The 27,421-nt window shown below is 37.6% G+C and overlaps 1 protein-coding gene across 2 annotated transcripts in view; it reads left to right on the forward strand.

Annotated features, from left to right (window-relative positions):
- Nucleotides 1–27,421, forward strand: part of TUBGCP5 (tubulin gamma complex component 5) — a 52,013-nt gene that overhangs the window by 3,103 nt on the left and 21,489 nt on the right. For both annotated transcript variants that reach the window (XM_057745321.1, XM_057745320.1), the window contains exons 4-7: nt 16,914–17,010; nt 17,419–17,498; nt 17,899–18,034; nt 22,136–22,250. In XM_057745321.1, coding sequence (XP_057601304.1) covers nt 16,914–17,010; nt 17,419–17,498; nt 17,899–18,034; nt 22,136–22,250 — 428 coding nt within the window. The remainder of the gene's footprint in view (nt 1–16,913; nt 17,011–17,418; nt 17,499–17,898; nt 18,035–22,135; nt 22,251–27,421) is intronic.

Below are 27,421 nucleotides of genomic sequence, written 5' to 3' on the forward strand. Positions count from 1 at the left end.
GTGTTCTTGTTTAATCATCTTAGCCCCAACCTACTATGAAAGTTGAGAGCAGAGATTGGCAGAATTAATAGCACTGTATGGCTATCCTAAAGCTTTTAAATGACTTCTCTGTACTTGGCAATAATAATTATCCATATATTGCTCACTAGATGCCAGGTGCTGTTCTAAGCACTTGCATATTCAGTCATGGGTCCCTAAGACCACCCTTAGTGATTCACTGGAAGGATTCACAGAACTCAGGAAAAAGAAGTTGCTATCCTTACTGTTATGGTTTATTACAGTGAAAGGATACAGATTTAAAGTGAGCAAAGGGAAAAGGCATGGGGTGAAGTCCAGTAGAAACCAGGCACAGGCTTCCAGATGTCCCTTCCCAGTAAAGTTGCATGGGGATGCACTTAACTCTCCCAGTGACAAAATGTTACAAACTCTCTTGAGTCTTGGTGTCCAGGGTTTGCTTGGGGGTCAGTCACATAGTTATGCAGTGCCCATGTAGCTGACCTTAGCTACTCAATCTCCAGCAACCCCAGAGGTCAAACCAAGGACTCAAGGCCTGCAAAATCATTCACAGTAAGTCACATGGTTAGTATAAACTGGTCAGACTGATACAGTGTGGTGCAAAATCTGGCATACAAATACACGGTACTAGCAAAATATTCCAAGGGCTCAGAGGATATCTCAGGAGCCAGTCAAGGGCCAGTCCTGAAGATCTTTGAGATGTTTGGGGTTTGGGCATCCCAGGCCTCCTGTTAACCCTTTAGTGCATGCATATATTAACTAACTTACTCTTCACAGTAACCTCTGTGGAGTATCCTATTATTGATAGGCTTTCCCTTTGTGTACACTGAGTTGGTGGCCTAAGAAAGAAAGCTTTAGATAATTTTTAAAACGGTCCATCAATTTAGGGAAGGCCTGTGTTGGGCTGTATGAGTTCTTTGTGTATTTTGGATATAAACCCATTTTCAGGTATATGGTTTGTAAATATCTTTTCCCATTCAGTAGGTGGCCTTTTCATTTTTTTGGTATTATCCTTCATTGTATAAAAGCTTTTTAGTTTGATGTAGTCCCATTTGTTTATTTTTGCTTTTGTTTCCCTTGTGTGAGGAAACATATCCAAAAAATATTGCTAAAACTGATGTCAGTGTACTACCTATTTTTTTGAAGGTGTTTTATGGTTTCAGGTCTTATATTTAGCCTTTAATCCTTTTTGAATTTATTTTTATTCATAATGTAAGAAAGTGGTCCACTTTGATTCTTTTGCATGTAGCTGTCCAGTTTCCCAACACCATTTATTGAAGAGGCTGTCTTTTCCCAGTTGTATATTCTTGGTTTGTTGTAGAATAATAGACCATGTAAATGTGGGTTTATTTCTGGGCTCTCTGTTCTGTACCATTGAGCTATGTGTCTATTTTTGTACCAGTACCATACTGTTTTGATTACTATAGCTTTGTAGTATACTTGGAAATCTGGAGATGTGATACCTCAGGCTTTGTTTTTCTTTTTCAACATTGTTTTGGCTATTTAGAGTCTGTTGTATTTCTGTACAAATTTCAGAATTATTTGTGCTAGTTCTGTGAAAAGTGCCATTGGTATTTTGATAGGGATTGCATTGAATCTATAGATTACTGGGTAGTGTGGTCATTTTAACAGTATTAATTCTTCCAGTACATGGCCACTGTAGATCTTTGCATTTATTTCTTTGTGTCATCTTCAGTTTCATTCACCTGTGTGTTATAGTTTTCCAAGTATATGTCTTTTACCTTTTTTTTTTACACTGAGTTAGTTAAAATGACCTATTTATTTGATAGAAATAAAAACTAATTTTCACGTCACTTAATTAACAAAGTATCCTTGATATTTACTCATGAACCCAATGGGAACAAATATACAACATTCTGAAATCATATAACTTGTGAATATAAAATATAAATGGTAACAAATCAAAAATAGAGGGTAAATTCAGTGTCCAAACAAGATAAGAAAAAAATGAAAATTTAATTACTCATAAATTATAATATGCCAACATTGTGTTTTTCCTTACAAATGGTTTGCAAAAGACTGGGAAAAATTCTTGAAAGCTCACTAAGACTCTTCAAGGATCATTTTACTAGTGAGAAATATGGAAGTAAGCTTGTATTATGATTTTTTATTACAACTTCCATTAATTTATTTTACAAAACTTTAAAATTGTCTTACAAGTCAATTTTAGAATTAAAAAAAACACCCAACCTGTAGGTTTTGAGGGTGAAAACAAGGTGTGAGAAACAAGATATTTAACCTGTGTAATGGATGACTCCTGGAAAGAAGTTCTTGGGGCTTTATTTGTTTGTTTGTTTGTTTGTTTTGGGGTTTTTTTTTTACTTAGACATCATGCCTTACTCTAAGGAAGTCTATGTTTGACTATAACTAAGTCAATAAATGGAAGAATTAGACTAAATGTTTTTCTAAATATAATTTGAATCTGTACTTCTAAGGCTGCTAAAGTAATTCTGTGGCATTTGGGACATCTGTTAACTTTTTCCTTGGGCCTGTTTTGACTGTGTCTGGGCTACTTTCAAATAATTCTGAACAAAGTAGCTTTATTCTGTACACTAGGGAAATAAGCATTTGAAGCATCCTAATCAGGATACAATTCAGGAGTGGTTAGATAGTTTTTGAAAGACTATTCAGGTGTCTTACTCCAGGATAGACAGGCAAAAGTTTAAATATCATGATCTACATCTGTGTCTAGAAATTTACTAGATGGCATAAGGGATGTTAGAAACTATTTTCCATTGATAAGACTATATTGTAGTGGGATTTACTAGAAAGATGATCCCGGTTCCAGTTTACAAACAGGGTATGAGTTCAGTGAGACCAGTAATAGCCTTATGAGTGATGTTCTACGTGCTGAGTTTCTTTTGTTCAGGGCCCCACAACTTCAGCGTCATGAAAATTGCTAGTCACCATGCTATGGGCAGAAAGCAGGGACTTCCTGAAGTTTGTATCAGAAGATGAAGCAGCTGTTTTTGTGCTTGCTTTTTAATTAATGTTTATTATTTTAACAGAATTTTTTTTTAAATTTAAAATTCTTAAAAATCTTATTTTCAACACGGTATGTTGACTCCTAGCAAGATACACAAAGGGAGAAATATAGCCTCTCCCTATTTCTAATTCTGGGGGCTCTTGACTTTATTCAGAAAAACCTGACAATTCCAAGCCTTGTTGTTTTTGTTGTTGTTGTTGTTGTTGTTGTTGTTGTTTTAATTGGGGTATAGTTGTTTTACAAAGTTGTGGTAGTTTCTACTGTACAGCAAAGTGGAGTTCCCTGTGCTATACAGCAGGTTCTCGTTAGTTATCTGTTTTATACATATTAGTGTATATATGTCAATCCCAATCTCCCAATTCATCCCATCCCCCTCTTCCACCCTTGGTATCCATACATTTGTTCTGTATATCTGTGTCTCTATTTCTGCCTTGCAAACCAGTTCACCTGTAACATTTTTTTAGCTTCCACATATATGCGTTAATATACGATATTTGTTTTTCTAGCTTACTTCACTCTGTGTGACAGTCTCTAGGTCCACCCACATCTCTACAAATGACTCAATTTCATTCCTTTTCATGGCTGAGTAATATTCCCTTGTATATATATACCACATCTTCTTTATCCATTTGTCTGTCAATGGACATTTAAGTTACTTCCACAACCTGGCTGTTGTAAATAGTGCTGCAGTGAACATTGGGGTGCATGTGTCTCTTTGAGTTATAGTTTTCTCTGGGCATATGCCCAGTAGTGGGATTGCTAGGTCATATGGTAGTTCTATTTTTAGTTTTTTAAGGAACCTCCATACTGTTCTTTTTTTTTTTTTTTTTTTTTTATTATTCCATACTGTTCTTCATAGTGACTGTATCAATTTGCATTCCCACCAACAGTGCAAGAGAGTTCCCTTTTTTCCACACCCTCTCCAGCATTTACTGTTTGAAAATTTTTTGGTGATGCCCATCCTAACTGGTGTGAGGTGATACTTCATTGTAGTTTTGATTTGCATTTCTCTAATAATCAGTGAGTAATGCTGAGCATCTTTTCATGTGCCTCTTGAGCATCTGTATGTCTTCTTTGGAGAAATGCCTATTTAGGTCTTCTGCCCATTTTTGGATTGGGTTTTTGTTTTTTCGTTATTGAGCTGCATGAGCTGATTGTATATTTTGGAGATTAATCCTTTGTCTGTTGATTCGTTTGCAAATATTTTCTCCCATTCTGAGGGTTATCTTTTCATCTTGTTTATGGTTTCCTTTGCTGTGCAAAAGCTTTTAAATTTCATTAGGTCCCGTTTGTTTATTTGTGTTTTTATTTCCATTACTCTAGGAGGTGGGTCAAAAAAGATCTTGCTGTGATACATGTCAGAGAGTGTTCTTCGTATGTTTTCCTCTAAGTTTTATAGTGTCTGGTCTTACATTTAGGTCTTTAATTCATTTTGAGTTTATTTTTGTATATGGTGTTAGGGAGTGTTCTAATTTCATTAATTTACATGTAGCTGTCCATTTTCCCAGCAACACTTCTTGAAGAGACTGTCTTTTCTCCATTGTATAGTCTTGCCTCCATTGTCATAGAATAGTTGACCATAGGTGCTTGGGTTTATCTCTGGGCTTTCTATCCTGTTTTATTGATCTGTATTTCTGTTTCTGTGCCAGTACCATATTGTCTTGATTACTGTAACTTTGTAGTATAGACTGAAGTAAGGGAGTCTGGTTCCTCCAGCTCAGTGTTTGTGTGTTTGTTTTTCCTTAACGTTGCTTTGGCTATTCAGGGTCTTTGTGTCTCCAAACAAATTTTAAGAATTTTTGTTCTAGTTCTGTGAAAAATGCCATGGGTAATTTGATAGGGATTGCACTGAATCCATAGATTGCGTTGGGTAGTACAGTCATTTTCACAGTGTTGATTCTTTCAGTCCAAGAACATGGTATATCTCCATCTGTTTGTGTCATCTTTGATTTCTTTCATCAGTGTCTTATAGTTTTCTGCATACAGGTCTTTTACCTCCTTAGTTAGGTTTACTCCTAGGTATTTTATTCCTTTCGTTGCAGTGGTAAATGGGATTGTTTCCTTAATTTCTCTTTTTGATCTTTCATTTTTAGTGTATAGAAATGCAAGAGACTTCTGTGCATTAATTTTGTATCCTGCAACTTTACCAAATTCATTGATTAGCTCTCGTAGTTTTCTGGTGGCATCTTTAGGATTTTCTATGTATAGTATCATGTCATCTGCAAGCAGTGAGTTTTACTTCTTTGCCAATTTGGATTCCTTTTATTTCTTTTTGTTCTCTGATTGCTGTGGCTAGGACTTCCAAAACTATGTTGAATAATAGTGGTGAGAGCAGTCACCCTTGTCTTATTCCTTATCTTAGAGGAAATGCTTTCAGTTTTTCACCATTGAGAATGATGTTTGCTGTGGGTTTGTCGTGTATGGGCTTTATTACGTTGAGGTAGGTTCCCTCTATGCCCGCTTTCTGGAGAGTTTTTATCATAAACAGGTGTTGAATTTTGTCAAAAGTTTTTTCTGCATCTGTTGAGATGATCATATGGTTTTTATCCTTCATTTTGTTAATATAGTGTCTCACATTGGTTGATTTGCATATATTGAAGAATCCTTGCATCCCTTGCATAAACCCCACTTGATCATGATGTATGGTCTTTTTAATGTGTTGTTGGATTCAGTTTGCTAGTATTTTGTTGAGGATTTTTGCATCTATGTTCATCAGTGATACTGGTGTGTAATTTTCTTTTTTTGTGGTATCTTTGTCTGGTTTTGGTATCAGGGTGATGGTGGCCTTGTAGAACATGAGCTTGGGAGTGTTTCTTCTGCAGTTTTTTGAAAGAGTTTGAGAAGAGTGCGTATTAGCTCTTCTCTAAATGTTTGATAGAATTCACCTGTGAAGCCATCTGGTCCTGGACTTTTGTTTGTTGGAAGATTTTTAATCACAGTTTCAATCTCATTACTTGTAATTGGTCTGTTCATATTTTCTGTTTCTTCCTGGTTCAGTCTTGGAAGGTTATACCTTACTAAGAACTTGTCCATTTCCTCCACATTGTCCATTTTATTGGCATATAGTTGCTTGTAGTAGTCTCTTATGATCCTTTGTATTTCTGCAGTGTCCATTGTAACTTCTTTTTCATTTCTAATTTTATCAATTTGAGTCCTCTCCCTCTTTTTTTTGGTGAGTCTGGATAAAGCTTTATTAATTTTATGTTCTCAAAGAACCAGCTTTTAGCTTTATTGATCTTTGCTATTTTCTTTGTTTCATTTATTTCTGTTCTGATCTTTATGAGTTCTTTCCTTCTGCTAACTTTGGGGTTTTTTTATTCTTCTTTCTCTAGTTGCTTTAGATGTAAGGTTAGATTGTTTATTTGAGATTTTTCTTATTTCTTGGGGTAGGATTGTATTGCTATAAACTTCCTTCTTAGAACTGCTTTTGCTGCAAACCATAGGTTTTTTTTTTTAATAAATTTATTATGTATATTTATTTTTATTGGCTGTGTGCGGGCTTTCTCTAGTTGTGGTGAGCAGAGGCTACTCTTTGTTCTAGTGTGCAGGCTTTTCATTGTGGTAGCTTCTCTTGTTGCGAAGCATGGGCTCTAGGTGGACAGTCTCAGTAGTTGTGGCACACAGGCCTACTTGCTTCGTGGCATGTGGGATCTTTTCAGACCCGGGATTGAAACTGTGTCCTTGGCATTGGCAGGTGGAGTCCCAACCAAGGTGCCAACAGGGAAGTCCCATCCCATAGGTTTTGGGTCATCATGTTTTCATTGTCATTTGTCTTCAGGTATTTTTTGACATCCTCTTTGATTTCTTCAGTGGTCTCTTGACTACTTAGTAGTGTATTGTTTAGCCTCCATGTGTTTGTGTTTTTTACAGTTTTTTTCTGTAATTGACTTCTAATCTCATAGTGTTGTGGTCGGAAAAGATGGTTGATGTGAATTCAGTTTTCTTAAATTTTCTGAGGCTTGATTTGTGACCCAAGATGTGATCTACCCTGGAAAATGTTCCATGTGCACTTGAGAAGAAAGTGTAATCTACTGTTTTTCGGTGGAATGTCCTACAAACATCAACTAAATCTATCCAGTCTGTTGTGTCATTTGAAGCTTGTGTTTCCTTATTAATTTTCTGTCAGGATGATCTGTCCATTGGTGTAAGTGAGGTGTTAAATGTCCCACTATGATTGTGCAACTGTTGATTTCCTCTTTTATGGCTGTTAGCATTTGCCATATGTATTGAGGTGCTCCTGTGTTGGGTGCATTTATATTTATGATTGTTATATCTTCTTCTTGGATCGATCCCTTGATCATTATGTATTGTCCTTGCTTGTCTCTTGTAACAGTCTTTATTTTAAAGTCTACTTTATCTGATGTGAGTATTGCTACTCCAGCTTTCTTTTGATTTACATTTGCATGGAATATCTTTTTCCATCCCCTTACTTTCAGTCTATATGTGTTCAAAGGTCTGAAGTGGGTCTCTTGTAGACAGCATATATACGGGTCTTGTTTTTGTATCCATTCAGCCAGTCTGTGTCTTTTGGTGGGAGCATTTTATCCATTCACGTTTAAGGTAATTATTGATATGTATATTCCTATTATCATTTTATTGTTTTGGGTTTGTTTTTGTAGGTCTTTTTCTTCTCTTGTGCTTCCCGCTTAGAGAAGTTCCTTTAGCATTTGTTGTAGAGCCGGTTTGGTGGTGCTGAATTCTCTTAGCTTTTGCTTCTCTGTAAAGCTTTTGATTTCTCCATCAAATCTGAATGAGATCCTTAAGAGTAATCTTGGTTGTAGGTTTTTCTCTTTCATCATTTTAAATATATCCTGCCACTCCCTTCTGGACTGCAGAGTTTCTGCTGAAAAGTCAGCTGATAACATATTAGGGAATCCCCATAAGGTTATTTGTTGCTTTCCCTTTCTGCTTTTAATATTTTTTCTTTGTATTTAATTTTTGATAGTTTGATTAATATGTGTCTTAGCGTGTTTCTCCTTGGGTTTATCTTTTGTGGGACTCTCTACCTTTCCTGTACTTGATTGACTATTTCCTTTCCCATGTTAGGGAAGTTTTCGACTATAATCTGTTAAAATATTTTCTCAGACCTTTTATTTTTCTCTTTTTCTTCTGGGATTCCTATAATTTGAATGTTGATGCATTTAATGTTGTCCCAGGTGTCTCTTACTGTCCTCAATTCATTTCATTCTTTTTTCTTTATTGAGCTCTGTGGCAGTTATTTCCACCATTCTATCTTCCAGCTCACTTATCTGTTCTGCCTCAGTTATTCTGCTATTGATTCTTTCTAGAATATTTTTAATTTCAGATATGGTATTGTTCATCATTGTTGGTTTGCTCTTTGGTTCTTCTAGGTCCTTGTTAAGCTTTTCTTGTATTTTCTCCATCTATTTCTAACATTTTGGATCATCTTTACTGTCGGTACTCTTGATTTCTTTTTCAGGTTGACTGCCTATTTCCTCTTCATTTGTTTGGTCTTGTGGGTTTTTACCTTGCTCCTTCATCTGCTGCATGTTTCTCTGTCTTCTCATTTTGTTTAACTTAATGTGTTTGGGATCTCCTTTCTACAGGCTGCAGAATTGTAGTTCCTCTTACTTCTAGTGTCTGCCCCCAGTAGGTGAGGTTTGTCCAGTGGCTTGTGTAGGCTTCCTGGTGGGGGGAACTAGTGCCTGTGTTCTTGTGGGCAGAGCTGGATCTTGTCCCTCTGATTGGCAAGGCTGCATCTGGTGGTGTGTTTTGGCGTGTCTGGGAGCTTAGTATGACTTTAGGCATCCTGTCTGCTAATGGGTGGGGGTGTATTCCTGTCTCGCTAGTTGTTTGGAGTGAAACATCCAGCACTGGAGCTTGCTGGCCGTTGGGTGGAGCTGGATCTTAGTGTTGAGATGGAGACCTCTGGGAGAGCTCTTGCCAATTAATATTCCGTGGGTTCAGGAGTTCTCTGGTGGTCCACTGTCCTTGACTCAGCTCTCCCACCTCGGAGGCTCAGCCCCGACCCCTAGCCAGAGCACCAGGCAAGACTACAAGTTGCATGATGTGAAAGGAACAGGAAAAAAAAAAACAGGCAAAACCCCAAGACAAATGGTAAAAGCAAAACTAAAAAGACAAAATCACACAAAGAAACACACACTCACAAAAAGAAAGGAAAGGAAAAAAAGAGAGAGAAAACAAAAAAGAAGAAAGCAACCAAACCAATAAACTCAAAAACGAAAACAAAAACTAAAAACTCAGCTAACAAAAATAAAAAACTAGAAACAAATCAAATGCAGAAAGCAGACTAAAAAAAGGCAAAGAAAACATAAAACAAACACAAAAACAATCCAAAATAAAAAATAAAAAAAGAACAACAGAACAGACTGCCAAAAAAAAGTAGTAAGAATATTTTCCTGAGGCCTCAGCTGTCAGTGTCCTTGCCCTCACAGTGAGCCACAACCAATCGCGGCCTACCCAGGAAGTCCTCCAGTACTTCTAGGTAGGTCTCTGGACCTGCTGTGGGCACTGTGGTGTCAGCTCAGACTCTGATCTGGCCTTACTCCCACGTGTACTTGCCCCCAGTGTCCCCAGTTGCCCCCTCAAAGTCTGCAGCCTCAATTGTGGGAACACTGGTTGTCTATTCAGATATTCCACAAGCTCAGGGTTTATCACCCAATTTGGGAGATTTAATCCACTGCTCCTGCAGCTGCACAGAGAGATTTCCCTTCCTCTTTGGTCACACAGCCCCTGGGGTTCAGCTTTGGTTTTGGGCCTGCCTCTGTGTGTGGGCCACCCTCAGGTGTCTGTTCCCTGCCTAGGCAAGAGGGAGTGAAAGCAGTGGCTGATTAGGGCTTACTTGCTCACTCAGGCCAGGGGGAGGGAGGAATATGGCAGTCACAGTTGGGGTTGCTGGGAGTGCCTGCGGTGGCAGAGGCCATCATGAAGTTGCAACAGCTTGAGGCGTGTTGTGCATTGTCCTGGGAAAGTTGGCCCTGGATCACAGGCCCTCAGCAGTGGTGGGCTGCACAGGCTTTCAGGAAGGTGTGGGCAGTGGCCTGAACTTGCACAACAGGACCCTTGGTGTTAGTGGCAGCAGCCTTTGCATACACCTCTGGGGTCTGAGTTAACAGCCGCGGCTCGTGCCTGCCTCTGGAGCTTGCGTAGGCAGTGCCCTGCCATCTGTGGGCACACAGAGCAGCAAGCTCCTGTGGCAGGCCCACCCCGTCCTTGCACGTCCCACAACAATGATCCCTTGCCTCTCCGTCAGGCCCAGGCTTCTTCCCCGACTCCCTCCCAGCTTGCTGTGGTACGTTACCCCCCACCCTTGGCTGTCTTCACGCAGCCAACCCCAGTCCTCTCCCTGGAGTCTGACCTCTGAAGCATGAGTCTCAGCACCCAGCCGCCACCCACCCCAACAGGCAAGCAGACAAGCTTCCCAAGCTGGGGAGTGCTGGTCGGCGTCCATCCTCTATGCGGGAATCTCTCCACTTTGCTCTCTGCACCCAGTTGCTGCCCTCTCCTCTGAGGCTCCAAAGGCCCCCTCGCCCCGTTCTTGCCAGTGAGGGGGCTTCCTAGTGTGTTGAAACTTTTCCTTCTTCACAGCTCCCTCCCAGAGGTGCAGGTCCTGTCCCAATTCCATTGTCTCCTTTTTCTTTCTCTTTTTTGTTTTGCCCTACCCAATGAAATGGAGATTTTCTTACCTTTATGGAAGTTTGAGGTCTTCTGCCAGCATTCAGTAGGTGTTCTTAGGAGTTGTTTCACATGTAGATGTAATTTTGATGTGTTTGTGGGGAAGAAGGTGATCTCCACATCCTACTCCTCTGCCATCTTGAAGGTCCTGTCTTTTACCTTTTTTGTTAGATTCATTCCTAAGTATTTTATTATTCTTGATGCAATTGTAAATGGGATTGATTTCCTAATTTTTCCTTCTTTTAGTTTGTTGTTAGTGTATAAAAATACAATAAATTTCTGTATTAACTGGTATTTTGCAACTTTAGTGAACTCATGAAATAGTTCTAATAATGTTTTGGTGGTATCTTCAGGGTTTTTTTATATATATTATCATGTCATCTGCAAACAGTGACAGTTTTACTTCTTTTTCAGTTTGGATGTCTTTTATTTCTTTTCCTTGTCTAATTGCTGTGACTAGGACTATATTGTGTAGAAGTCACAAAAATGAGCATGCTTGTGTCTGATGTTAGAGAAAATGCTTTCGTCTTTGAGTATGATGTTAGTTGTGAGCTTATCATATATGGCCTTTATTATGTTGAGGTATGTTCCCACTACATCCATTTTTTTGAGAGTTTTCATCACAATTGGATGCTGAATTTTGTCGAAGGCTTTTTCTACATCTATTGAGATTGTCATGTAGTTTTTATTCTTCAATTTATTAATGGGATGTATCACATTGATTTGCAGATGTTGAATCACCCTTGCATCCCTGGGATAAACCTCACTTGATCATGATATATGATCCTTTTAATGTATTGTTCAAGTCAGTTTGCTAGTATTTTGTTGAGGACTTTTGCCTGTGTGTTCATCGGTGATATTGGCCTGTGATTTTCTTTTTGCCTGTGATATCTTTGTCTGGTTTTGGTATCAGGGTGATGGTGGCCTCATAGAATGAGGTTAGAAGTGTTCCTTCCTCTGCAATTTTTGGAATACTTTGAGAAGGATAGGTGTTAACGCTTCTCTAAATGTTTGGTAGAATTCACCTGTGAAGCCATCTGGTCCTGGACTTTTGTTTGTTGGGACTTTTTTTGATTACTGATTCAGTTTAATTACTGGAAATTGGTCTGTTCACATTTTCTATTTCTTCCTGATTCAGCCTTGGGAGATTGTACATTCCCAGGGATTTGTCCATTTCTTCAAGGTTGTTCATTTTATTGGTGTACAGTTGCTTGCAGTAGTCTCTTATGACCCTTTGTATTCATGTGGTGTCAATTGTAACATCTCCTTTTTCATTTCTGATTGTATTGATTTGGGCCTTCTGTCTTTCTTTTTGATGAGTCTGAAAAATTACCAAATTTGTGTATCTTTTCAAGGAAGCAGCTGTTAGTTTCATTGGTCTTTTCTATTATGTTTTTGTCTCTATTTCATTTATTTCTGCTGTATATCTTTATGATTTTCCCTTTTACTAACTTTGGGTTTTATCTCTTCTCCTTTTTCTGGTTTCTTTAGGTGTGAGGTTAGGTCATTTATTTGAGACTTTTCTCTTTTCCTGAGTTAGGTTTGTATCACTATAAATATCCCTCTTAGAACTGCTTTTGCTGTGTCCAGTAGATTTGGATCGTTGTATTTCCATTTTCATTTTTCTCCATGTATTTTTTTATTTCCTCTTTGATTCCATCAGTGACTATTTGTTCTTTAGTTGCATGTTATTTAGTCTCTACGTGGTTGTGTTTTTTGCAACTTTTTTCTTATAGTTGATTTCTAATCTCTTAGCATAGTGGTCAGAAAAGATGCTTGATATGATTTAGTCTTCTTAAATTTACTGAGATTTGTTTTGTGGCCTAGTATGTGCTCTATCCTGGAGAATGTTCTATGTGCACTTGAAAAGAATGTGTATCTGGCTTTTTTGGATGGAATGTCCTACATATATTTACTAAGTCCATCTGATTTAATGTGTCATTTAAGGCCAGTGTTTGCTGATTGATTTCTGTGTAGATGATCTGTCCATTTATGTAAGTGGGCTGTTAATGTCCCCTGTGGTTATCATGTTATTGTCAGTTTCTCCTCCTATGTTTGTTATTATTTGCTTTCTGTATTTAGGAGCTCCTATGTTGGCTGCATATATATTTACAGTTATTGTATGTTCTTGGATTGATCCCTTGATCATTATGTAATGTCCTTTGTCTCCTTTTATAGTCTTCATTTTAAAGTCTGTTTTGTCTGATATAAGTATTGCTACCCCAGCTTTCATTTCCATTTGCATGGAAAACCTTTTTACATTTTCTCACTTTCAGTCTGCGTGTGTCTTTGGATCTGAAGTGAGACTCTTATGAGTGGCATATATATGGGTATTATTTTTGTATTCATTCATCCACTGTGTATCTTTAGATTGGAGTATTTAGTGCATTTACATTTAAAGTAATTATTGATAGGTATGTTATTGCCATTTTGTAAATTGTTTGGGGATTGTTTTTGTATTTCTCTTTTGTTCCTTTCTTCTTTTTTTGTTCTTTTCTCTTGTAATTTGATGACTATCTTTAGTGTTATGTTTGGAATCATTTTTCTTTTTTGTGTGTGTATTTATTATAGGTTTTTGATATGTGATGACCAAGAGGTTTGTGTATAGCAAGCTTTATATACAGGTGATTATTTTAAGTTGCTGATCTCTTAAGTTCGAATACATTTTCACAACCCTGCACTTTTCCTCCCCCCACAACATTTAATGTTTTTTACATCATATGTTATATCTTTTTGTTTTGTGTATGCCTTAATTATTTATTGTGGATATAGATCATTTTACTACTTTTATTTTTTAACCTCCCTACTAGCTTTATAAGTGGTTGATCTGCCTTTACTGTATATTTGCCTTTACCAATGAGACTTTCATTTTTGTAATTTTCTTCTTTCTGGTTGTGGCCTTTTCTTTTCCACTTAAAGAAGTCCCTTTAACAATTCTTGAAAAGCTGGTTTGGTGGTACTGAACTCTAAGCTTTTGCTTGTTTATAAAACTTTTGATCTGACTTTCAAATGTAAATGAAAGACTTGCTGGGTAGAGTATTCTTGGTTGTAGGTGTCTTCCTTCCATCATTTTAAATATATCATGCCACTCCCTTCTGGCCTGCAAAGTTTCTGCAGAAAAGCCAGCTCACAGACTTATGGGAATTCCTTTGTAAGTAACTTATTGCTTTTCCCTTGCTGCCTTTAAGATTCTCTCTTTAACTTTAATTTTTGCATTTTAATCACAATGTGTCTTGGTGTGGATCTCTATGGGTTGATCTTGTTTAGAACTCTCTATGCTTCTTGGATCTGGATGTCTCTTTCCTTTCCCAGGTTAAAGAATTTTTCAGCTATTATCCTTTCAGTAAGTTCTCTGCCCCTTTCTCCTTCTTCTGGGACCCCTATAATGTGAATGTGAATATTAGTACTGTTGACATTGTCCCAGAAGTCTCTTAAATAATCCTCATTTTTAAATTTTTATTTTCTGTTCAGCTTGCATGATTTCCACTATTCTGTCTTCCAGTTCACTGTTCCATTCCTCTGTATCTTCTAATCTACTGTGAATTCCTTCTAGTGTATTTTTTATTTCAGTTATTGTATTCTTCACCTATCTTTGGCTTTTCTTTGTATTTCCTAACTTTTTGTTATGCTTCTCATTGTCTTCTCCCAAGTTCATTGAGCATCTTTATGGTCATTGCCTTGGAAACTCTACCAGGTAGACTTCTTATCTCTGCTTCTTTCTTCTGGCCTTTTATCTTGTTCCATCATTTGGAACATGTTTCTTTGTCACCTCATTTTGCCTAATTCTGTTTTTACTTCTGTTCACTAGGTGGAATGTTTACATTTCCCAAACTTCAACAAGTGGCCTTATATAAGAGATGCTCTAGGGGACCTAGCTGAGCACTCCCCTCTGGTCACCAGAGCTGTTTGCTCTATGGGTACCCCCTCTATGGGCTGCCTGGACCCTTTTCTTGTGGTGGGCTGACTACTGTGGGTGCAGTGGTACACAAGGATGGTCCTCAGCACAGTTGGTTTCCAAACCCAGCCTCTTTTAGGTCTGCCAGCTGCTGGTGGGCACTGCCAGGTCCTGGCTCAGCTAGCTGGCTGCTGGACCAGGAGGTCCTGGGTTGGTGCTGGCCCACTGGTGGGTCAAGCTGAGACCTGGGCCTACTGGTAGACAAGGCTGGGTCTTCACATGGCTGGAGGCAGGCCTGGGGATTCTGGGACTGTTGCTGACCAGCTGGTGGGCAGGTAAGCCCCCTGTGCTAATAGGCTAGAGGAGGACTCCAAAATGGTGTTTGCCTGCACTAATATCCTTGTGGTAGAACAAGCTTCCCAAGATGGCTCCCAGCAGCATCTGTGTCCCCATGGTGAGACCCAGTTCCCTCCTGCCTCTCTGGGAGACTCTACAGGATCAGCAGGTGGATTTGACCCAGGCCCCTTTCAAATTAGTGCTTTTGCCCTGAGTCCTGAAGTGTGTGAGATTTTGTGTTCACCCTTTAAGAGTGGAATCTGTATTTCCCACAGCCTTCTGGGTTATCTGAATGTAAGCCCTGCTAGCCTTCAAAGCCAAATGTTCTGGGGGCTTGTCTTCCAATGCAGGACCTGTCAGCTGGGGAGCCCCATATGGAGCTCAGATCCCCCACTCCTTGGGGAGAACTTCTGCAGTTATGATTATCCTCCTGTTTGTGTGTCTCTGACTTGGGAATGTGGGTCTTGCCTACACCGTGTCTCCACCCCTGTTACCCATCTCATTGTAGTTCCTTCTTTGTGTCTTTAGTTGCAGAAGATCTTTTCTGCTAGTCTGCAGAGCATTCTCACTAATAGTTGCTCTGTAAACGGTTGTAATTTTCATGTGCCCATAGGAGGAGGTGAGCTGATTTCTTTCCAATCTGGCATCTTGGACAGTTTCCTATATCATCTCAGTGTTAAGTTCCAGAGCCCTAACTTTTAGCAACAGTCTTCTTTTTTCTTTAATACTGTTAGTGACTTTGGTTAAAGCATGATATTAGCTGATTGATAGGTTATGTTTTGGCTATTAATGCTAATTTTTAGTTCAACGATTACCTCAAGTAATGAGTCCTCTAAATGTCAAGCTCCCTTATAGATGTTAGCAAAAAAATGAACAAGGGGTAGAGGAATGGCCTCATCCAGGTCCTCTTCCCAGGACCATGTGCTGCTTTTGTGTATCACCACACAGCTGTAGCACAGTAGTTCTGGTCCTTGGCAAAGCAGGCAGGTCTGCAGGGGCACAGTGTGTGTCCTTGCTTTTACCATACATAGTTCTCTCCTCTTCACCTATTTCAGGTGTACAGAGTCCTTCCAGATTAAACAATCTGGTGTTGGCAATTGTTACTAAGTAATAGATTTATATATTGGGAGTTATATTCTTCAAGTATTTACATTTTAGACCACTTTTCTCTATGGAATGGAAATTTTGTTGTTGTTGTTGTTGTTGTTAAAAAAATTTAAGGCTTTTCCAAGCAGAGAATTAGTGATACATTGCCTTATCATTCCCAGGAAAGTTTACCAAGTGTCTACTGTGTCCCTAGCATTGCTGGGTGGTAGGAGTACAGCATTTAAATAAGACATGATCATTACTACCCACGTAGTTGTGAACAGTTATTTGATTCTAATTTTGATAACCACTATGAAGATGTACATGAAGTACTATAGCATATATAATAGGAAGAGGTAACCTTGAGACTTCCCTTACCTTCCTTGATTTTAATTCATCTCCTCTCTCCTTTCCATGCATAGTTTATGACTATTTGCATATTTGGAGTACTTTTAATTTTGGGCAGCTTTATATGATTTTTAAAATACAATTTAAGTTTTAAAAAAACTTAGATGTTGAAGAATAGTAAAAGGACCCCCTGTGTACTTTTTGCTCAGGTTCACTGATTGCTGTCCTTTGATGCAGAACATTCCTCACCCTTTCTTTTTTTTTGACTTTGACATTATTGAAGAGAGCAGGCTAATTAGTTGGTAGCTTGTCCCTCAATTTAAGTTTGTCTGATGATTCCTCATTATGAGTCAGGTAGTGCATTATTTGACACATTCCTTATCTGAACACATTTGAACTATAAAAACAAGTTCAGAGATTGAGGTTTACTTAGGTATGATTTGTGTTTTCTCAAACCAGGAAAAAAAATGAGGACATAACTGTCATGGGGTTATCTTTTCTTTACTCAGACTAGTTTAGAAAGCTCTTGCCAACTTCAGTGATTCACATTTTTCATTTCTTGTTTTAAAGACAGATACGCATTATTCCATATTGTCACTTCTTCTGTGTCTATCTGATTCTCCTTCAAACAGCGATTATGTGGAAACACCAAGAGATAAAGAAGTGGGTACGTTACCAAATGCTTTTAGTATATAACAAATAAAAGAGAAGTTGGTTTTATGACTTAATCACTAGACATTGAGATTCTATAAAAAGTTGTAAGAAAAATCTATGAAACTAAAATGTTTCTGTTGCCTTAAATGCAATTGTAAATGTAAAATTTCATTTAAAATATAAATTCTGACTTTGTAAGTTAAACTACTCTCAATTATATAAAGAAAAATCACTTTTGAAGATAAAGAAATTAAAATGTTAAATGTATTAGAATGTCAGTTTATTGTGTCTCAATATTTTTGAACTTTCATTTCCCAGGTGTATTTTATTTTGAGTTTTGTTAGACTTTTTAATATAATTGGGTTTTTTTTCCCTTGCATATTTTTGATAAAGCTGATGAGATTTTTCTGTTATATTTTAGAAAAGAAAGATGATTTCGATTGGGGAAAATACTTGATGGAAGGTGAAGAAATTGACCTTGGCCCAAATGTAGACACACCAGTAAGTGGCAGTAGTTTTGCTACTGAAAATATAAATACATGCTGAGTTATTTAAGATGATTTTTATGGGTCCTTCTGCCCTACAGCAACTTACCTAAAACAGGAACAGTCTTAACTAAATTAGAGTAGTTTATTATGGAAGTTTTATTAAGATTTTGCACCAAAACATCGGTACTAGGAAGTTGATCAGAAAATATATGAATCCCTTAAGGAGCTATAAATCTTGGAATTTGGCCACCAAAACGAATTCCATTCTGTAATAATAACTTTCAAGACTTGTAGAAAAAGTTTCATTTGATACAGTTTTTGCATTTCTTCTGAAATTTTCTTAATCTTTTAATCTAAATAGCTCCAGTTGTTAGGTGCTGTAAGGGTGAGGTGTATTTCCTTCTTTTAATCAGAATTGGTCTGAAGAAAGTGAAGACGAAGAAGATCAGCAGCCTTTAAGCAGAGAGGACTCTGGGATTCAGGTGGACAGGACACCCTTAGAAGAGCAAGATCAAAACAAAAAACCAGGGCCTCGAGTCAGCTGGAAAGGTATTGTGTGTTCTTGGATGCTGGCATCATTTTCTAATAGAAGAATTCTCTAGAGGGAAAGGCAGGCTTTGAGAATCAGTTCCATGTAGTTTAAGACATTGGTAAGCTCTGCCATCTTTAAAAGCGAACCTTTTTAAACCGTTAGTAGATCTTTCTTCTGTAGTACCTAAGAAGTAGCTCTATAGAAGTAATGTTGAGAAGCATTTACAGTACAATCTTGGTCTTTTTTTTATAGTTCTGAGAACTTTGTTAGTCCTAAATGATTGTTTATTTGTTTTTTGGGTTTTTTTTTTTTTCGCAGAAGGATTGGCTTTGCTAAAGTTAGTGACTGGATAAAAGGGAAAGATCTATACAATTTAATTTTAAATTTGATGTCTACTTTTTCATTTTTTAATGAAAAAATATGAATTGGTAGAATCTAGAAAGAGCTGGAAACAACCTTAGAGATTAGAACATGTAATCCTACTTGTCATTTTATAGATGAAAAACAAAGGCATGGATAGTGTGGTTTTCCCATGGTCACAGCTATGAAGCTAAGCCCAGAAGCTGGGGTCTGTGACCTGGCCCTGTTCATTGTACCTGAACCTTGCCAAATGCACATAAAGTAGTTAAAGCTGATTTAGCATGCTAACAATTTTCTGGTTTCTTTTCTCTTCCCTTTCTTTTTCATTTTTGAATTGGACCTTTAGGGCAGAGTGTGGATTAATTAGCTCAGAGCATGTGAGCAGCAGCAACAGCCCGTGCAAGGCCTTTTGGTTTAGTTTATTTCTTCTCTTCTGCTCTTTGTGATTCTCACTCCCCTTTTCCTTTCTCTGCCAGCCCAGTGACAGGCTCCTGTTCTATTGTATTTGATATCTGTTCTCAAACATGTTGAGTTCTTATAAGGTACATTGTTTTGGTTGGTTGTATTATTTTTTAAAAATTACATACTGGTATTATGCTATGTGTAAACTCCGTTCTGTTCCTCTTCTCATTTAACTCTGTTTTAATCTGTCCATGTCACTCTATGAATACCTCTTCTGTCGCTCCTAATGGCTGCATAGGATGCTGCAGGTTGCAGCACCTATTTCTGTAATTGCTTGTCTTGTGGACAGGCCTACGCTGTCTTCACTTCTTCTCCCTAGTGCCATGCACAGTTATGGACCTGGCCCAGAATCTCATCCCTACCTGATTAAACCCTCCCATTCTCTGATTTGGTCTGCTGTTTTCATTTGCATTCGTCTGACTACTCAGGATAAGTACTTGGGATCCCCTAGCTCCCTCAGTCTTGCCCCTTCTATGATGTATGCATTGACATCCTTTGGTTGCTTTTCTTTAGAGTTTCATGTCCTTCCTACCCATCCCCACCCTTCAGCTTTTTGTATATCTAGATAGTAGTTCCTAGGTTTTAGACATTGCAATTTTCTTCCCGTAATTAGTCACCTGTTAACATGTTCATGGTATCCTTCAAACAGAATCTGTGATTTTCAAAAATATTTTATTGTACTCAAATCTGTGAATTTTTCATGATATGGTTAGAATTTGGGCCTTGATATTTCTCTCTACAAGAACATTCCCTTGTATTTTCCTTCTGTTTGCTTTTTCAGAGCTTGTGTTTAGCTCTTTAGTTACCACCAGATCCTCTTTTATGTATGAAGTGAGGTTAAAAGGTCCAGTTTATTTTTCTCCCCTATCATGAGCAGATTTCCCAACAGGGTCTAGTGAACAGTCCATTCTTCCCACATTGTTTTGTGGTGCTAACGTTATTATGTATCAGTACACTTATTTATTTTTGAATATTCAGTTCTCTTCCCTGAGTGTGAGTTGCAGAGGAACAGATTGTTTTTATTTATATGGCTTTGTAATGTGCTTCAGCACACAGAAGGCAAGTTTCCCCTCACCTCCTTTACTCTTTATCAAAATTGGCTTAACTCTTTGTGGGCTTTTATTCTTCTATAGACATTTTAGGAGCAGTATGATAAGTTCCTTTTTAAAAATCCAGCTGAAATTTTTATTGGGATTGCATTGAATTTATAGATTTAGCTTGGGGAGATTTGACATCTTTACTATGAAAATATTCACATTTATTCTAATTTTTTAACGTCTTACTAGATTTTGGAAATTTTCTTTGTAAAGATCTTAAGTGTTTGTTCATTTCTATGTATGTTAATAATTCTTATTTTGAATAATGTCTTTTTTGTTCTATTTATTGCTGGTGTAGGGGGACACTTGTTTTTTGTAAATTGTTCTTATATCCAGCATTCTTGCTGAACTCTCATAGTAATTTTGTATCGTTGATTCCATTGGGGTTTTTGTGTAGATGATCAAATATTGACAATTTTATCTCCTGCCAGTTCTTTTTTTTTTTTTTAAAGCTGTTTATTGGAATATAATTGCTTTACACTGTTGTGCCAGTTTTTGAGGTATACCAAAGTGAATCAGCTGTATTTATACATATATCCCTATATCCCCTTCCTCCCATGACTCCCTCCCACCCTCCCTATCCTGGCCCTCTGTCATCACCCATCATCGAGTTTATCTCCCTATGTTATGCAGAAACTTCCCACTAGCTATCTGTTTTACACTTGGTAGTGTATATATATCAGTGCCACTCTCTCACTTCATCCCAGCTTCCCCTTCGCCGTCCCCCCCACCCTGTGTCCTCAAGTCCATTCTCTACACCTGCATCTTTATTCTTGCCCTGTCACTGGGTTCGTCAGTACCATTTTTTTTTAGATTCCATATATATGAGTTAGCATACAGTATTTGTTTTTCTCTTTCTGGCTTACTTCACTCTGTATTTCAGACTCTAGGTCTATCCACCTCATTGCAAATAACTCAATTTCATTCTTTTTTATGGCCAAGTAATGTTCCATTTTATATATATGTGCCACATCTTCTTTATCCATTCATCTGTTGATGGGCATCTAGGTTGCTTCCATGTCCTGGCTATTGTAAATAGTGCTTCAGTGAACATTATGGTACATGTTTCTTTTTGGATTATGGTTTTCTCTGGGTATATGCCCAGGAGTGGGATTGCTGGGTCATATGGTAGTTCCATTTTTAGTTTTTTAAGGAACCTTCAAACTGTTTTCCATAATAGCTGTACCAACTTACATTCCCACCAACAGTTCCTGCCAGTTCTTATACCTTATATCTTCTTAATGACATGTTTAACCATGTCTCTTTTCTGGCCAGCTCTCTAGCCTGCAGAGGAAGCAGTGGCAATTGGCCTGGGTTTCCTGGAGTGGTTTTTATCCCAAGAGGGTTGCCCCTGAAATTCCTTAATTAAGTGTGATGGTTTTTGGCATAGGTTCAGGATATGCGGCCTTTGTAAAATTAAGGCTTTTATTCCTGTTTTTCTAGCGGTCTTTAATCATAAATAGGTATTGAACTTTATCAAATGCTGTTCTTCATCTATGAGCTAATTCTGTAATTCATCTCTTTTGCTCTGCTACTTTACCGATAGATTTTTTTTGATAGTGAATCATTCTTGAATTCCTGAGCTAAACTTCCTTGATCATTCTGTTATTTTTTTACTACAGTATTGGATTGGGTTTGCTTTTTTTAATTGAGAATTTTTTCATCGTTATTCTTTGATGAATTACTTTTTCTTATCATGTCTTTATCTGGTTTTAGATGCAAACTTATATTAGCCACATAAAATGTTAGGCAGCTCTCCCTTTTCCTGTTTTCTACAACAATCTGTATAAGATAGCTCATCCTTCAAACCTTAGTACTAGTCCTGAGGCTTTGGGGGTGCTTGGAAACATATTTGATTACCATTTCAATTTCTTTCATGATTATTGAACTATTCAAATATACTGATTGTGTCTTTTTATTCATGGGTCATTTTAAAATCAAGTAATTTTTTTTTTACTTTCTAGCAATGACATTTAATTAAATTTTATATGTATGTCTCTCTATGTCTCTCTCTCTATATGTATATGGTTTTAAGTAAATATTATATATATAAATGTTGTTGGATAGCTGTTATTTTAAAGGCCCTTTTTCAATTGAATATTTGAATGGAATCCTAAATTCAGATATTGTGACAAAATTGATCAAATATTTTGTTGTTAAGCCTTATAACTTAATTGTAAATAAATTTCCTTCCACTAGATGAGCCAGATGCCCGAAGCTGGCTGGAACAACATGTGGTCCGTCAGTACTGGACAGTCAGGTCCTCGAGGTTTCCTCATAGTTTACATTTGCACTCCAATCTAGCTGCTCTCTGGTAAGAAGCTAGTTTCCATTTCATGTGTTGATAGAGGAAACTTTGATGTTTAAATATTTGGTTTTGAGTTGTGACTTAAATCAAGTACTTCTTTGAACTTTTTATTTAAATATTTTTTAAAATTGAAGTATAGTTAACTTACAATGTTGTGTTAGTTTCAGGTGTACAGCAGTGTGATTCAGTTATACATACATACATTTATATATGTCTCACACACACAGATCCATGAGGGTGAGTCAAAAATTATCCGCACTCTGGCTGTATTAAAACTTCTATAAATACTTCTATAAATTCTACAGCCAGAGTATGGATAATTTTTGACTCACCCCCATGTATGAATATATATATATATTCTTTTTCAGCTTCTTTTCCATTATGAATTATTATAAGGTAGTGAATATAGTTCCCTGTGCTATACAGTAGGTCCTTGTTTTTTGCCTATTTCATATGTCATAAGGTGTATATATTAATCCCAAACTCCTAGTTTATCTCTCTCCCCTCTCCTAGTTTATCTGTCTCCTTTGGTAACCATAAGTTTGTTTTCTATGCCTATGAGTGCATTTCTGTTTTGCAAATAAGTTCATTTGTGGCATTTTTTAAGATTCCACATGTAAGTGATATCATTTAATATTTGCCTTTTGCTGTCTGACTTACTTCACTTAGTATGGTAATCTCTAGGTCCATCCATGTTGTTGCAAATGGCAATGTTTCATTCTTTTTTATGGCTGAGTAATATTCCTGTGTGTGTGTATGTGTGTGTGTATGTGTGTGTGTACACCACATCTTCTTTATCCATTCATCTGTCCATCTGTCAGTGCACATGTAGATTGATTCCATGTCTTGGCTATTATAGATAGTGCTGCCATGAACATTGGGGTGCATGTATCTTTTCAAATTAGAGTTTCTATGGATATATGCCCAAGAGTGGGGTTCCAGGATCATATAGTAACTCTATTTTTAGTTTTCTAAGGAACCTCCTTACTATTCTCCGTAGTGGCTGCACTAATTTACATTCCCACCAACAGGGGAGGAAAGTTCCTTTTTCTCCAAACTCTCTCCAGCATTTATTATTTGTAGACTTTTTAATGATGGCCATTCTGACTGGTATGAGGTGATGCCTCATTGTAGTTTTGATTTATATTTTTCTAATAATTAGCAGTACTGAGCATCTTTTCATGTGCCTATTGACCATCTGTGTGTCTTCTTTGGAGAAATGTCTATTTAGGTTTTCTGCCCATTTGTTGATTTGGTTGGTTGTTTTTTTCATATTAAGCTGTATGAGCTATTTATGCATTTTGGAAATTAATCCCTTGTTGGTTGCATCGTTTGCAAATATTTTCTCTCAGTCAGTAGGTTGTCTTTTTGTTTATAGTTTCTTTTGCTGTACAAAAGCTTTTGAATTTAATTAGGTCCCATTGTTTATTTTTGTCTTTTATTTTCTTTACTCTAGGAGATGGATCCAAAAAAATATTGCTGCAATTTATGTCAAAGAGTTTTCTGCTTATGTTTTCCTCTAGGAGTTTTATAGTATCCAGTTTTATATTGAGGTCTTTAATCCATTTTGAGTTTATTTGTGTATATGGTTTTAGAGAATGTTCTAATTTCATTCCTTTACATGTATGTCCAGTTTTCCCAGCACTACTTATTGAAGAGACTGTTTTTCTCCATTGTATGTTCTTGCCTCCTTTTTCTTAGATGAATTGACCTTGAGTGTGCGGGTTTATTTCTGGGCTTTCTATCCTGTTCCGTTGATCTCTGTGTCTGTTTTTGTGCCAGCACCATACTGTTTTCATGACTGTAGCTTTGTAGTGTACTCTGAAGTCAGGGAGCCTGATTGCTCTACTTTTGTTTTTCTTTCTCAAGATTGTTTTGGCTGTTTGGGGTCTTTTGTGTTTCCATACACATTTAAAACTTTTTTGTTCTGGTTCGGTGAAAAATGCCATTGGAATTTGATAGGGATTGCATTGAATCTGTAGGTTGCCTTGGGTACTGTGCTCATTTTAACAATATTGATTCTTACTATCCAAGAACACAGTGTATTTTCCAGCTTTTAGTGTCATCTTCAATTTCTTTCATCAGTGTCATAGTTTTCAGAGTACAGGTCTTTTGCCTCCTTAGGTAGATTTATTCCTAGGTATTTTATTCTTTTTGATGCAGTGGTAAATGGGATTGATTTCCTTAATTTCTCTTTCTGATAGTTTGTTGTTAGTATATAGAAATGCAACAGAATTCTGTGTATTGATTTTGTATCCAGCAACTTTCCTGAGTTCATTGATTAGCTCTGGTAGTTTTCTGGTGGCATCTTTAGTTTTCTGGTGGCATGATGTATAGCATCATGTCATCTGCAAATAGTGACAGTTTTACTTCTTTTCCAGTTTGGATGCCTTTATTTCTTTTCCTTGTCTGATTGCTGTGGCTAGGACTATATTGTGTAGAAGTCACCAAGTGAGCATTCTTGTCTTGGCTGATGTTAGAGAAAATGCTTTCGTCTTTGAGTATGATGTTAGTTGTGAGCTTATCATATATGGCCTTTATTATGTTGAGGTATGTTCCCACTACATCCATTTTTTTGAGAGTTTTCATCACAATTGGATGCTGAATTTTGTCGAAGGCTTTTTCTACATCTATTGAGATTGTCATGTAGTTTTTATTCTTCAATTTATTAATGGGATGTATCACATTGATTTGCAGATGTTGAATCACCCTTGCATCCCTGGGATAAACCTCACTTGATCATGATATATGATCCTTTTAATGTATTGTTCAAGTCAGTTTGCTAGTATTTTGTTGAGGACTTTTGCCTGTGTGTTCATCGGTGATATTGGCCTGTGATTTTCTTTTTGCCTGTGATATCTTTGTCTGGTTTTGGTATCAGGGTGATGGTGGCCTCATAGAATGAGGTTAGAAGTGTTCCTTCCTCTGCAATTTTTGGAATACTTTGAGAAGGATAGGTGTTAACGCTTCTCTAAATGTTTGGTAGAATTCACCTGTGAAGCCATCTGGTCCTGGACTTTTGTTTGTTGGGACTTTTTTTGATTACTGATTCAGTTTAATTACTGGAAATTGGTCTGTTCACATTTTCTATTTCTTCCTGATTCAGCCTTGGGAGATTGTACATTCCCAGGGATTTGTCCATTTCTTCAAGGTTGTTCATTTTATTGGTGTACAGTTGCTTGCAGTAGTCTCTTATGACCCTTTGTATTCATGTGGTGTCAATTGTAACATCTCCTTTTTCATTTCTGATTGTATTGATTTGGGCCTTCTGTCTTTCTTTTTGATGAGTCTGAAAAATTACCAAATTTGTGTATCTTTTCAAGGAAGCAGCTGTTAGTTTCATTGGTCTTTTCTATTATGTTTTTGTCTCTATTTCATTTATTTCTGCTGTATATCTTTATGATTTTCCCTTTTACTAACTTTGGGTTTTATCTCTTCTCCTTTTTCTGGTTTCTTTAGGTGTGAGGTTAGGTCGTTTATTTGAGATTTTTGTCTTCCTGAGTTAGGTTTGTATCACTATAAATATCCCTCTTAGAACTGCTTTTGCTGTGTCCAGTAGACTTGGATCGTTGTGTTTCCATTTTCATTTTTCTCCATGTATTTTTTTATTTCCTCTTTGATTTCATCAGTGACCCATTGCAGGTTGTGTTTTTCTTGCTTCTGGCGTCTGCCCCCTGATGGGTCAGACTGGTCTAGAGGCTTGTGTAAGTTTCCTGCAGGAGGTGCCAGTCAGTGCCTCCCACTGGTGGGTGGAGCTGAGTCTTGTCCCTCTTGTGGGCAGGGTCACATCTAGGGGCATGTGTAGAGGCAGCTTGGGCTCAGAAAGTCTTTAGGCAGCCTGTCTGCTGATGGGTGGCACTGTGTCCCTGCCCAGTTTGTTGTTTTGCCTGAGGCGTGCCCATATTGGAGCCTACAGGCTATTGGGTAGGGCCAGGTCTTGGTGCCAATATGTGAACCTCCATGAGTGCTCACACAGATGAATGCTCCCTGATATAGCCACCACCAGTATCTTTGTCCCCAGGGTGAGCCACACCCCACCTCCCTAGGCGACCCTCCAAGGCCAGCAGGTAGGTCTGGCCCAGGTTCCTATCATATTGCTGCCTTTGCCCTCAGTCTCGGTGCACGTGAGATTTTGTGTGCACCCTTAAGAGTGAGATCTCTATTTCCCTCAATCCTGCAGAGCCCCACTGGCCAGATGCTCTGGGGCCTCCTCTTCCTGGTACCAGAGCCCCAGGCTGGGGGGGGTGGGCAGGGAGAGGCCTCATGTGTGGATGTGTGGGAGAACCTCTCTAATATAATTATTCTCCAGTCTATGGGTCACCCACCTAGGGGTATCAGATTTGATTGTATCACGAGTCTGCCTCTCCTGCCTGTCTTATTGTGGTTCCTTCTTTCATATTTTCTGGTATGTTCCAGTGTTCTTCATCAGTTTTTCTTTCTGCAGTTAGTTGTATTTTTGGTGTGCTTGTGGAAGGATGTGAGCTTAAGGTCCTTCTACTCTGCCATCTAGGCCACTCTCCTCAGTCACTTATTCTTCATAATACTTTGTACTTGCCCCTTAACCTGTGGTCAGTGCCTCATCGAACTAGGTCTCTGCCTGGTGATCAGCAAGCCAAAAGCTGAAACACCAAGGTTTCAGCAGAAAAGGGTTTATTCACAAGGCAGCCAAGTGAGAAGGGAAAACAAATCTCAAATCTGCTTCTCCTTGAAATTTTTAACAATTCCAGTTGAACACAGTTTTATTATTTAATTATTATTTTTAAGATGAAATTATTATTTAACTATAATCTACCTTTTGATTTGTTATTTTCAAAGTAAATAGATTGGTATATATTAGGCCATTTATTTGATTTCTATTTTAGTGCACTTACTGCAGAAATAGTTACTATTTTTCCAAAACAACAATACATAGTTTTAAACATTTGCCTAAGTCAGCAATAAACATAGCAGTTAGAATTGCTCTGAAAGTGTTTCTCTGAGAGTATTTCAGTTGACTTGTGAAAGTGAATATGGGAGGAAATTTAAAGTATGTAGTGCTCGCTTCGGCAGCACATATACTAAAGTATGTATTATGTTTATATGCTTATTGTTTACTGGTTAAATTATTACTAAATTACACATATTCTTTGAGAAGAATTTTACTTAATGAGAAATTTTAATGAGAAATTTTTACTTAA

The sequence above is a fragment of the Hippopotamus amphibius genome, chromosome 8 (genome assembly GCF_030028045.1).
Source record: "Hippopotamus amphibius kiboko isolate mHipAmp2 chromosome 8, mHipAmp2.hap2, whole genome shotgun sequence".
Classification (NCBI taxonomy): Eukaryota; Metazoa; Chordata; class Mammalia; order Artiodactyla; family Hippopotamidae; genus Hippopotamus; species Hippopotamus amphibius.